Source organism: Centrocercus urophasianus, unplaced genomic scaffold (assembly GCF_019232065.1).
Source record: "Centrocercus urophasianus isolate 14NV4802_14NV808 unplaced genomic scaffold, USGS_Curo_1.0 seq_17, whole genome shotgun sequence".
Taxonomy (NCBI): Eukaryota; Metazoa; Chordata; class Aves; order Galliformes; family Phasianidae; genus Centrocercus; species Centrocercus urophasianus.
The window spans coordinates 15,986,333-15,998,558 of NW_024884722.1; the positions used below are offsets into that span (position 1 = coordinate 15,986,333).

At 43.7% G+C, this 12,226-nt stretch overlaps 1 protein-coding gene and 1 long non-coding RNA gene across 4 annotated transcripts in view; both read left to right on the plus strand.

Moving 5' to 3' along the window:
* Positions 1 to 12,226, plus strand: part of PANK1 (pantothenate kinase 1) — a 34,206-nt gene continuing 21,980 nt past the window's right edge. Inside the window, exon 1 of one of the 3 annotated variants that reach the window (XM_042817919.1) lies at positions 1 to 326. In XM_042817919.1, the coding sequence (XP_042673853.1) occupies positions 308 to 326 (19 nt within the window). In that variant the 5' untranslated portion in view covers positions 1 to 307. Of the gene's footprint in view, positions 327 to 8,216; positions 8,485 to 8,729; positions 8,825 to 12,226 lie in introns of those variants that run through there. The other 2 variants (XM_042817917.1, XM_042817918.1) reach the window with 2 other exon arrangements.
* Positions 333 to 5,958, plus strand: LOC122159902. Its single transcript, XR_006168696.1, has 3 exons — positions 333 to 3,975; positions 4,688 to 4,824; positions 5,758 to 5,958. It is a non-coding gene; the product is annotated as an uncharacterized LOC122159902 (long non-coding RNA).

Below are 12,226 nucleotides of genomic sequence, written 5' to 3' on the forward strand. Positions count from 1 at the left end.
ACATAGTTTTGGTGGAGATACGGGCAAATATAAACAGGTAGCTTTACACTCAGTGTTACAAGCAGAACAGCAAAATGTTAGCGGGGTGAAAATGTGTATTTCTAATAAGCTTAAGGAACTTCAACAAATAATGCTCATACTGATGAATTAATTTGCTGAAACTGCAAGGAATGGGCTTTTTGTGTTGTTTATTTATATTTAAATAATGAACAACGCCAGACAACAAAGCCTCAATGGATTCTGCTTTCAACAAGCAGCATGAAAGAGGAGTCTTCCCAAGGCCTTGCTGTATCAAGTGGAAGACAGCATGTTTTGTCTGATGAAATGTAAGTTTAACTGCTTATCAGTCAATCCAAAGCATTGCTAGATTAATAGTCAAACAGCTATGAATACTATTTCTGCTAGGTTAATAGCCAGCTTGCTGAGAATAGATTTTCTGGGGAACTGAAGCAGCTTGTTGGTTCTGTGATTGGCTGAAATTAAGGGGAATTCTTTTTAAGAAAATTAAGATATTTACTTCTGATGTTTTTCTGACATAGATCTTCCAGATTTTCATTTTGCTGTCAAAGCAAATGGGTTAAAAGTCTAAAATGACTGTGGAAGGCTACTATTAAATTTCACAGTAGAGAGGGCATGGGTATTTTCATTTTGACTTTTTGTCCAGCTGATCCAAGTAATTGTTTTAGTTTAGAAGTGAGAGCTGTCTTTTCTCTTACTTTTTGTTTGTGATTGCTGCTGTTGTCTCTTTAAATGGGAGGGGAAGAGAGCAATTATTTGGTTTGTGAAATATCTGAAGATCTGCAGATACAAAGCACTCCTTAATTGCAAAGGACTTAAATTAGAGCTGTATTAAGTCATCTTTCCTTTATGTCAGTCCATGCAGTGGTCTGAATAAATCTGTTTGTAATCAAATTTAAACTTGATTGACGAATAGGGGTAGAAGATTTGGTGTTTATTTTTTTTAACCACGGGCTGTGTAATTCACTGAAACTAGAACTCTAGGCTAATTTCTTCCTGTAGGAAAGAGGTACCATTTAAGTTTTGTTGTTGTTGTTAGTAAGTATTAATGAAGTATTAATTAATTAAGTAGTCTTTGCTAATCCTGTGAAAAACAGTCATGATATGTCAGTTCAGTGCTGTTAGCTCTTGTATCAAAATGATATTTAATCCCCTCTAAACGTGAATTTGCTAGTTTATGTATTTTGGGAGGATTAAGGTCTGAAAACTGGCATAATAAGGCTAGAAATCAGGCAGTTTTTCTTCCATTAGAATTTCAGGTCAGAAATATCTATTTCACCTTGCATTAGACTTGTTTTACACTTGTGAATGGAGACCAGATTGTGTAATATGTGGGGGTTCTCGTCCTAGTAACTGTTGACCACTGATGCCTCATAATCACTGCAGCAGTATTTTCTCCATATCTTTGCTTTATGGGGTAGCTGTGCATTCATTCTGGCTTGTGTACTATGCTTTTCCCCTCTTCCTTCCTTGTAAGAGGTAATTGAATGAAAACTCACATCTCTTCTGATATTTTAAATAAGTTTTGTAAACGGAGACAAAACAAATCAATCGGTTCCTTCTCCTTTTAGAGCAATCAGAGAAAAACCATTGGAGATTGATATCTCAGGCCCATCAGTTCTGCTTTCAGTCAGTATACAGAGGTTTTGGAAACAAGCGAACAAAAAGATAAAATAAGTCCTTTTCTCCTGCTGTATGAGAGAGAAAAAATGCTTTTGTTTTCTCTTCCCATCTCTGAATAGGCAGGTGCCAAAACTAACTTTGTGGCTTCTTTATCTGGCTTCTGTGTTAAAACTAAGGACAGAAGCAACAAATTTGGATAGATTAAGGATTCTATTGGTAAAAAATGCGTATTCATATTCATGGTGATGTTGGTAAGATTAAGGATTCTGATTTACCATTTGTGAGTCAAAAAGGATAATAATGTATGAGTGTCAAAGCTAGATGATCTCTGAGGTCTCTTCCAATCCAAGCCATTCTATGATTCTAGGATATTCGAAAATCTTTTGTGGCTTATGATTCGTGGCATATGTCTCTGACACTTTCAGATTAATTTTTTGATTCAGGGAATGTGTTTAGATGACCCATATGTCTCTTTGAATCTTATTTTCGTTAGACAAGTATGTGTATGTACAGTTATGCTATGTTTTATTACGCGAAAATAAATGTTTTGGTAACACTAAGGTTCCTGCTGTGAAATGTAAATTGTTGCCTATGCAGGAATGACCCTGCAAGTTATTGTATTTTATTGTATCTATTTTTCAAAGAGTATCCAATTGGTAGACAGAAGTCTCTTTCTTTTTTTTTTTTTTTTTTTCTTTTTTTTTTTTCTTTGTATTTGTTTGTACATAGTTCTTATTGACCGTGTGAAAACCTGGAATTTCTAAATTGACTTTCAGGGGGAAAAAATCATTGCACACAACAGATTATTCATGGTATTATTTACTCTAAAATGTTAACAATTCCGAAATATCAGAGGATATAACTGCAGCAAAACAACCCAGCCTTAGCATAATATTTAGTTGTTTCCCTCCTTTGTTACTAGGTAGCTGGAGCTTTTAGGGAGAAATTTGTCATTAATAGCACAGCTCCATCCTACACAAGAGTCTCTAGTTCTTTGCAAACATGAACTTTTAAAAGGTATTTTTAAAAGATTAGCATTTGAGCTTTGTCGCCTGTGGTTTTAGCTTAATCTCACAAGGACAAATTAAATTTTTTTTCAGCATCAAAGCATCGTAAGACTTTGATGTGTTTGTGTGAAGGAGAAGTCACGTTGTTGAGATACTGAAGCTTTAACTCCAGACTTAGTTGTGATGTTTGGACTTAACTCTGTATTTAAATGATCATTAAGACACATCTCCCCACTATTGAAGGTGGTTGCCAAAGGCGTGCTGTTTCCCTTTTGCAGTGATCCCTGTCTGTGAACTGATTTTGAAGAGCTGTTGAGCACTCTGTGCTCCTTCCCTCCTGAGCTGGAGAAGCAATCCAGTTGGAGGCATGTCTGGATAGAGTGTTTTAGAGAGGAGTTTGTTTGTTTTTCTTCCACCTGCAGGCATAGGTCTGGTCTCTTGTTTTAACTTGATCTATAATCCTTGATATCCACAGGAATTTCATGTCAGCATTGAAGCTCTGGGCATACAAATTAACGCAAGTGGAAAATCTTGCTGAGTACTGACAGGAGAACCAGTTTCTCCTTTTCATATCTGGCAGTGCTGGGTGAGCAATAAAGTCTTTTGTAATTGTTGGTTGTAATTGTCAACTATTCTGTTGTTGTATTTCAAAGAGCTTGTTTCGAAACTGTCACTTTTTATATGGTGCTTCATAATGCCATCGTTAAAGAGCGCTGAGTTGAAAAAATCCACTGTGAAGATACTCAGCCAAGCAAAACCAGTATGTGTATGTACAGGAGGGTAATTGTCTGTGGGCAACAGTTGTGGAGCAAGGGCCATTGTTTCCCCTACCAAATGCTCACTACTTGTTGCAATCATTTTTTTTTAATGATTAGGAACAGTGTTTCCCAATCAGTGAGTTCTCAATTTATATGCTTTCCAATTCTGTGTGTTTAAGTTTGACTAAGATAAGTGCCAGTGTGTTGATCCAAATGCGTAGGGAGAGAGATTGTGGATTGACTGATGGGAGCAAAGAAGAGTGTATTTTTAGGTTTTTACATATATAATAGTTCAAATACGCTACCTGATTTTGGCTTTTTTACAAGCTCTGCAAAATAGGGATCATAGCATTTTAAAAGATGATTCATCTCCAATGCCTACTTCATCATCACTGACTTGTTCTTCAAAGCAATAATCAAAAACTAGATTTTAAATCTTTACAGACTTAAGGAGTTTTATTTGAAATGTTTGAACTAAGGCACAGAAGGTTTTGTTTTCTGTGTAAGATGGTCACCAACAGCTCCAACAAGGATCAGTTGAAAATGTGAAGAGGAAACACACCTATAAAGTAAGTTGTACTTGTCTAGCTGGGCATGGAGAAAAAGAGATATTAGCAGAGAAATCTTTAGAAAGTAGAGGTTGTAGGTTTTCTGTGACTACTTCGTGCTTTTATCAGTTTGGTTGAAAGAGAGCAGCCACCAACTAATCTCATCTCAGGAATATCCTGAGCTGTGGAAACCATGTGGACCAGTGCAGAATCTGTCCATAGGAAGGGACAGACTGGTAAGGCCAGGCTCACCTATGTATTCTTCTGACTGTTACTCCTGTGTCTTAGCTGGTTTGTTAGATATACAGGTCATGTCCTACTCAAGAAAGTTTTCCAGGCTGCATTCCTGTTGCCTCACCTGGACAAGAGCTTGGGCACTTGGCTTAGAGGTCTATCTGTGAGGTATCTGTCATCAGTGAAGTATAAGAACATGCCTCCTGAACCTCTTCAGACCACCCAAGTTAGGTAGCTACTTAGAGACAGTGCCTCTCTTTGTTTTGCCCATGATGCAAGCGAAGGGGAAATGAGATCTGACTCTGCAGGGGAACAAAGCAACTCAAGAGTTATTAAAATCAGTAGTTTTTACTAAGTGTCACAACAGGCATAATTAAAAGGAGCTAAGATGTGGGTGGGGAGGGAAAGCACTAATGGTTTCAATGCAATCTGTCTTGGCCTCAATCTGGCAAACATTCAGGCATATGACTAAATTTATGCTCTTTGTTCTCTCTGTAAGTTGTAGTTTCTCGTCTCAGATGTGTTCCTCTAATATAGAAGCATGATGAAAACAGAAGTAACCGGAATGGAAGTATAAGCAGGAATGGCAAAGTGCCAGCAATCCCTAGAACACAAATCTGCAGGCAGCTAAATGAGGTTTGTTTCGTTACACTCTTTGCATTGTGTAATATGGTTTATGTAATTTGAGAAGGATGTTGCTCCTTATCAAGTTAATTACTCCTAATTACCACTTTCCAAAATGTGACCAAAGCTTTGTAGCTGGCTGGCTTTGAATAGGAAAAACAGCAACAGTGCTCTGTAGCATTTTGAGGGGTTCTTGGGTAGCGGGTTTACATGTGGACTGCATCTGCTTGATGCTTCCCTTAGCTTTGCCTCCGAACAGGAATAATACGAGTCCCTCAAAATGAGCATGGAGCCTCATGGGTTTCAGGCAAGATTGTCTGATGATAACACATGTGGTTTTCACGCTCCCTGCCCCTATTTCCATTGAGGTTGAAACTATAGGATCTAAAATAGTGCTTTCAATCCCATCTCAAACTATCTTAAAATTTGATGGAATTGGCTCAGAGTGTTACAGCCTGTGTCTGTGTGTTTATAAGCAAGTAAACAGACGTAATAGAAACCTGGGTACCTGCAGCGTAGGCAGGCATAGAATAAGGCATGAAATGTTCGCCATGCAAGTGTGTAGTATGCCATGGGTCAGTGATAGTAGAAAGTTGACTGTTCTGAGTCTGTTTGTGTCCTGGGTCTTTCAGCATGCTGTGTTTGTCGTTCTGTTCCCACAGATTACTGGTTTGCAGTGACATATGTAAGAAATGAGTTAAAGTAAACAAGTAGTTTCCACACCTGCCTTTTCAGAAAGGAAGACAGAAATATAGTGTAAATATTAGTATTGAAAGAACTGCAAGCATCCCAGATAGCGTTTGTCAATATTGCACCCCTACCTGTGTTGTTGACTTGTGGGTTGAACTCAAATCTGAACTGACTTTTAGGGTTTGTTTAGAAAGTCTGGATAAAAGGAAAACGGAGCCTGTAATAACATGCCATGATCTTACTGACATCTTACAGACTCCACACCTAGTTCTTGATTCGCAAGAGCTTTGCAAGAGCAGTAACGTGTACATGTGGTGTGAAGAGAAGAGAAAGCAATGCCACTTCCCAAAAGCAGTGTGTGCCTTCAGCCTGTTGCTGTTGTACAGCAGGTCTTTGAACTAGCTGCAAAGCTGTGGGTGTAGTGGGAAAGTTTATTTCTGCTTCCTGTACTGTATTGAGGAGATTAACTAATCCTATCACATTTCTTCTGAGTTGTATTTTCTAAGACATTCCAGATTTTCAAAATAAATTTATATTACTACTATTGTAGTTAATAACGTGAGGCCTTTGTGACACCAATTCAGCCCTTTGGCAGATTATTAGAGGAGCACAGACTGCCTGCATCGCTACATCAAGCAATGCGATCCTGAAGTGTGGGAGTGTGGCTCATAGCTGATGCACAGTAGGATGAACAGTGTATCTGCTCCCAGTTTCAACTTCACTCATGCAAAAGTCTTGGATCACTTTCCACTGAATGCCAAAGATGGGAATGGCTCTCAGAAAGGTGTGAGGCCAGGCCTTCTCTTTATGCCAGGGCAGGATCAGCTTTACCCAAACTGTTCCTTGTAGTTGTTTAACCTTTCATAAAAGACTTGAAGTAGTGGACAGTCTTCAATCTTTGAATGCATCTACTGCTTCTCTAACTTCATGCTAGGGAATATCTGCCTGAAGGCATAATCAAAATTCAAATGCTGCAATTTGCACTCATTTTTTTCTTGTTTCAGCAGCCACAGGGTATTTCCTTCACTGTTATCCTTTTATTCTAGATTTGAATATGCTTTTAGATCGCTTCTTGCCTAGACAAAACCTTGCTGTTGTGATTTTACCTTTTTTTTAAAAAAAAAAAGTTATTCCAGAAGTTTAATGCTTAAAATTAGTTGCAATACTTGAAACAGATGCTGCATTCCATTGCAGTCAATGGAATGGCTGCTTATCCTACCACACAGAAACTAAGTGTACAATTCGAAGTTGGTTTGCTTTTATGGAGGAAGGTTAAAAGTTGCCACCCTTTGGCTGAGTTGTATGAAGTGCTGCTGTGTCTACTCCCAGTTATGCTGCAATTGCAAGAGAAAAGCAGGTTTGCAGGAATGATCGTCTGCTGTGCATTAGTCTCACTGTGTATACAGTCAGACTGTCAGGGATGGAGAAGGCAAGAGCCAGGGCAAACTGAGGAGCATAAGCAGCAAGGACTCCTTGTGACCTGTGTTACCATATATGAACCTTACCCAGCTGGCTGCTGGGACTACAGCTGATGGTCCCTGAGTACTAGTCCTAAAAGCACAGCTCTTGGTTTTACTTAAATGTGATTCAGTAAGTAAGATTCTCAGTGAGTTGTGCAGTTTGGGATGCCCCATAGCTCATGTGGTCCTTCCCACCATCCTCAGGGCAGCCGCTTTTGGGGTGCCACTTGCAGCAGCTGCTCATCTATTGTGAGAAAAAATCAGAGTGTTTTAATCATCTTCAAAATATTAGTTATTGGCTTTAGGAAGGATGCTTTATGTGTTCTTCGTTCCCAAACACATTCTCCATTCCCCAGTTTCGTGCGTGCGTTTGCCTGTGACTTGTTCTTGATTCCTGAAGCACAGTGCTCTGGTCTCAGCTGAGAAGTGGAGATAACTTCACATTATCCCTCTCAAGGCTGTTCCGTTGGGCTGCACTGCTGTATCCCTGGCTGGGGCCAGGTACAACTAACCTTCCTGTGGTGAGGTTGGTGTGCAGTGCAGGGCCCGTGTCCTGTGTCAGTGGTAGGTGTGAGGAGAAGCCGCTATGCGACCGGCTCTTAGAATGGCCCGTCATCTGTGCGGTGACGGGCGGCTGTGTAGAAGTGACCGTGCATGGGGCAGAACCGACCGAGCGTTGTGCGGCTGGATACGCGATGCCGCAGCGTAGTCACTGTGTATTTGTATATCTGTAGCCACTGGATATTTGATGTATTTACACTCCATTCAGAAAATGTGTTTTTCCGCCGGGCCATAAATCACGGTTAGAGGACGAGCAGCAGCGCTGCGCAGGGAACGCCGAGATAGGGAAAACGCGCGAGGTCGGCCGCGCTCAAGGTCGCGCGCGTCGCTCCCGACCGCTCCGGGACACGTGACGCCGGGCACAGAGCGGAGCGCTGCCCCGATGGCTCCGGATGAGGCAGGGCGTGCCCGCGGGCTGGGGGCGAACCCGCGGGGCGGGGACAGGCGCCGGGAGCCGCCTGCCCGGGGCCCGCAGGTGCCGGGGTCGCGCGAGCTGGGGGCGCCGCGTTCCCGCCGAAGGGCGGCGGCCGCCCCTCTGCAGCGCGCCGCGGCCGCCACCACGCCTGCGCCGTCCCCGCGAGGGAGGGGGGAGAGGGCGGACGGGCGCCGCATCCCCGGCGCGCGGAGCTGCTGGCGGCGTAAGCGGAGGCTCCGCCGCGCCCCGCTGGAGCTGAGCCGGGAGACAAAGGGGAGAGAGACACCGCCGCCATGGGGGAGCAGCTCCGCGCGCAGCCCGCGGCCGCAACGGGGGCACCGTCCGCCGCCTCCTGCTCGCTGCGCGGCGGGCTGCTGCACAACGGCTTCCACCCTGCGGGCCCGACGCTCAGTAACGGTGGCTGTGGGGAGACGCCGCACCCGCTACTGCTCCGCCCGGAGCCGCCGCCGCCGCTCGGACGTGGCTCCCCGGCCAAGAAATGCAGGTTGCGCCGCAGGGTGGACTCGGGACGGCGGCACAGGCCACGTAAGTGATGGGCGCGGCAGCGCGGCTCGGCGCCCACCCACCCCCCCGGCACCGCAGCCCTCCCCGCGCTGCCCCAGCCCCTCTCCCGCCCCAATCGCGGACCCCCCCTCCCGTTCCGGCCGGGCGGAGCGAAGGCCCTCGGTGCCGGCCAATGCGGCGGCGGAGGCAGGGCACGGCCCCGCCCTGCGCCAATGGGGCGGCAGCGGGCAGGGAGCGGCGGCCCGGCACGAATGCGGGCTGACGGCACCCCCGCAGCCAGGCAGCAGCCAGGCAGCAGGGTCCCGCCGGCCGAGCAGCCTCCCGGACGCGCCCATGAAGCTCATAGCGCACAAGCAGCGCTGTAAGTAGCGGCCGCGCTGAGCCGCGGGCGGAGGGGAGAGTGGTGCAGGGAGCTCTGCACTACTTCGTTGGGCTGGAGAAACGCACAACCAGAAACTGATTTGGTGATGTGCTGCTTATGAGCGTTGCCTCTGGTTTTTCGTTGGTCTGGGAGGTGTCAGTGGATTCGCCTCGTGATTTAAGGCTGTGACATCTATGTTTCTGATGTGCTTTGTTGTGTTAGGCTCGGCGATTAGGAAGCAATGTGCTTCATTTGCTTGGTCGTGGTTAACATGTATACAGGTATGGAGCTGCTGTGCAGTGCCTGGGCAGGCACCAGCAGCAGAGCAGCACAGCTAAGGAGCACCCTGCTGTGGGCACACTACTTTGCTGTTCCTTCAAGTAGAACCAATGCATGTTTCCTTCCTTTTCCGAGATCAGCATGTTCTGAAAGGGTAATGAGGGATAGAGGCATGCTTGCAGCTGCCTGCTGCCAAACCTGGGGACATCTCTGTTCAGTATGAAGTGCTATGTGTTCCACTGCTCAGAGTGGTTTTTTTGTTTTTTTTTTTTTTTTTTTTTTTTTTTTTTTTTTTTTTTTTGTGGTTTTTGTTTGCTTGTTTTTTCTTTAATATTGAAACAAATGTATGCAGGCATCTCTTTGAGAAGAATAAAAAGTCAGAAATAGCTTTGGAGGGATGCAGCTTTCCCAAGGCCACTTCATCCGTGCCTTCTGCTTGTCAGATTAGTTTTTGCTAAGTTCTGCATGCCCCTTGCCTCAACACATTCTTTTGTTGCAGAATTGCATAGTTCTTGCACTACCTGGGGAAAATTATGGGCTCCTACGAAATGTAACGTGTTGGTAACCACATCATTCTCTAGTGTGAACCGTTCTTATGGAGTTCTTGTGTAGCTTCAAATTTTCATTCAAGAAGAAAAGCTGCAGCTCTTGGATTAAGCTGCATGTTTATTTGATGCAAGTAAGAGGATATAAACTTGCATTTCAAACTTAGAGTAGTTTTTAGCGTTGCAAAGACTTGTATGTTTTTGTGTAGTTACTCAAGCCAGATAGAACAAGGAATTTGGTTTCTTTCGTATATTGAGGGGAAAAGAAAAAAACTAATCAGGGTGCAGAGCCAGGTGACAGTGGCTGTATTGCCTGAAATGTGCAACAGCTGAACCCTCGGCTGTGGGCGTTCTGGAGAAGGTGGGGATGGGAGCAGCAGGTGAGAGCAGAACTCTTAAAAGCTGTTGTGTGGAGTATTTCTTTGCTAAATAAGAGTCATGAGTTCTTGTTGATTTTGTGGTTTTTCATTTATGTGCAGGAGTAAATTTGCTATTCATTTTCTTGCAGGAAAGCGTGACAAGGCATTGTTTAGATTGAAAAAGTTAATTAAATCTGACTCCAGTTCTAGTGTTGTGAAGTTGTAGGTGTATCCGTCTCTAGAACACACTATATATTCCCGTTTTTCTGGTTTTTGTATTTAATTGCACCCTCTGCTGATGTTTGTTCTGTGCTCGGGGACACATTGCAAAATGCAGTGCGGTTGCCACATGATGTGTAAGCCCTGAGTATTGATTGCGGGGTTTGCTTTGCATGGGGAGGAAGATAATTAGTATTTCCCAATATTCCAACACATGAAGTTATCTTTCTGTAGCAACAATTCCTTTAAATCCTTACAGAATAAATACTGAGTGCTTTTACTTTCTGCTAAAGTGAGACAGTCTTCTACATTCTCAGGCCTTTTTCCTCTCAGAGAAGGGAATGTTCTTTTTGGAGCTTGTGCTCTTGTCTGCTCAGCCTGTGCTCAGGGGGAGCCTGGGGTCTGCTTCATTGTCCTTCTGACCTATGACAGGCATAGGAAAGAAGCAGCTGTATGCCTTAATTGGATTGCTTTTCTTAGATGAGAGTGAAACTTTGGGGTTGCTCTCCAGACCAATATCTGGCATCTCGCCCCAAGTCAGTAGGCAATAGGTAGAGGTCACAGAATGCGTGCTCAGGGGTGTCATGACTTCACAGCTAATGCATGTTGTAGCTTCTGTGGTTGATTTATGAACACTTAGTTGTTGCTTCTCAGCAAATAATGTTTTTGGCCAATATTGATATTGTTACATCTGTGATGCTTGGGTGCAGCATAACTGTGCAGTGTTACTTAAGCCCAGATTTTTTTGTTGCATAAGACCTAGTGGTGATGTTAAACGTGGAGTGCCACAATTACGGTCTAGATTTTAATGGAGAGTACAGAAATGAGATGGTTTTGGTCAGCACAGTGAATGTGGTGTTGGCAACTGAAAATTGGTCTGGAGTAGAGCAATATCCCACAGGATTTTAATCTTAAGAATGACTTCTGGTGCAGTGCTGCTTAATGTTGGTCCCCAGCTGGTTTTCATGTAGATGGATGCTAGGGTTGCCTGAAGAATGGGGCTGATGGGAAACACTTGAGCTGGTTGGTGTGGCCTGCGTTACTGTGAGATCCAACTGCATTCCAGCTGTACTGCCAAGGTTGTGCTTTGCCAGCAGGAATGGGAAATGTATACAGATCTTGTCAGTGCCATTGGGCTGGGCGCTGTCAAGCTGGTTGCTGGTGAGGAATTTCTCTTCAGCAGATAAGTTGTTTCTTATAGCTTTGTGAGGTTGGTATTTGGTAAGCTGGTTTTCCATGAAACTGTGCTGATCAGGTAGTGACCCAGTCTCTCACTGCTATCTTCAGAAATCAGTTTGTGGTAATGAGAGTACATATGTATGGATGGTCACACCTGCCTGGCAAACAGTTCTGCCTTCTGTTACGAAGGTTTTTCTTTCCCTTGCTGCTGAGCAGGCAGGTGTTCTGCAAGACTTCACTGCTGAAAATGGTCTGGAAGGTGTCATTTAACATTTGGGGAATTTATTTAGCTGTAGATCTGCAATGTTTGGAAAAACTTCCTGTGCTAAGCAGCTGAAATTAATCTTTAAAGATGTATATTCTATTTACATTCAAAGGAAAACAAAAACTTCCATTTAAGCCAGGTTTGAATCACTCAAAATAATTGTATAATGGGAAGGAATAACTGAAACATGTGTAAATCATTAGCAATGTCTTAAGTGGAAAGCAGCAGTGAGAATGTTAGCCCATCTGACCCATGACTCTTGTTTTGTTTTTTGTTCCCCCCCTCTATTTTTAGCTTTGGCTTTCTCTCCACTCTTCCAGCCCCATTTAAAGCAGGAAAGTTCTTAGCTTGCCAGTGTATCAAGCTATGGAAATGAGATGGAAATGAAATCATAGGATTTCATCACGAGTCAGGGAGGGAGGAAAAAAGACAGCTGAACCTAAGGTCTTTTATCTGAGATATTCATGGTGGAGATAGCAAAGAATGCTGATAGCGCCATTTAAGATACTGATAAAATATTGAGATACTGTACCTTTGCTTGAGAGAGATTTAAAAA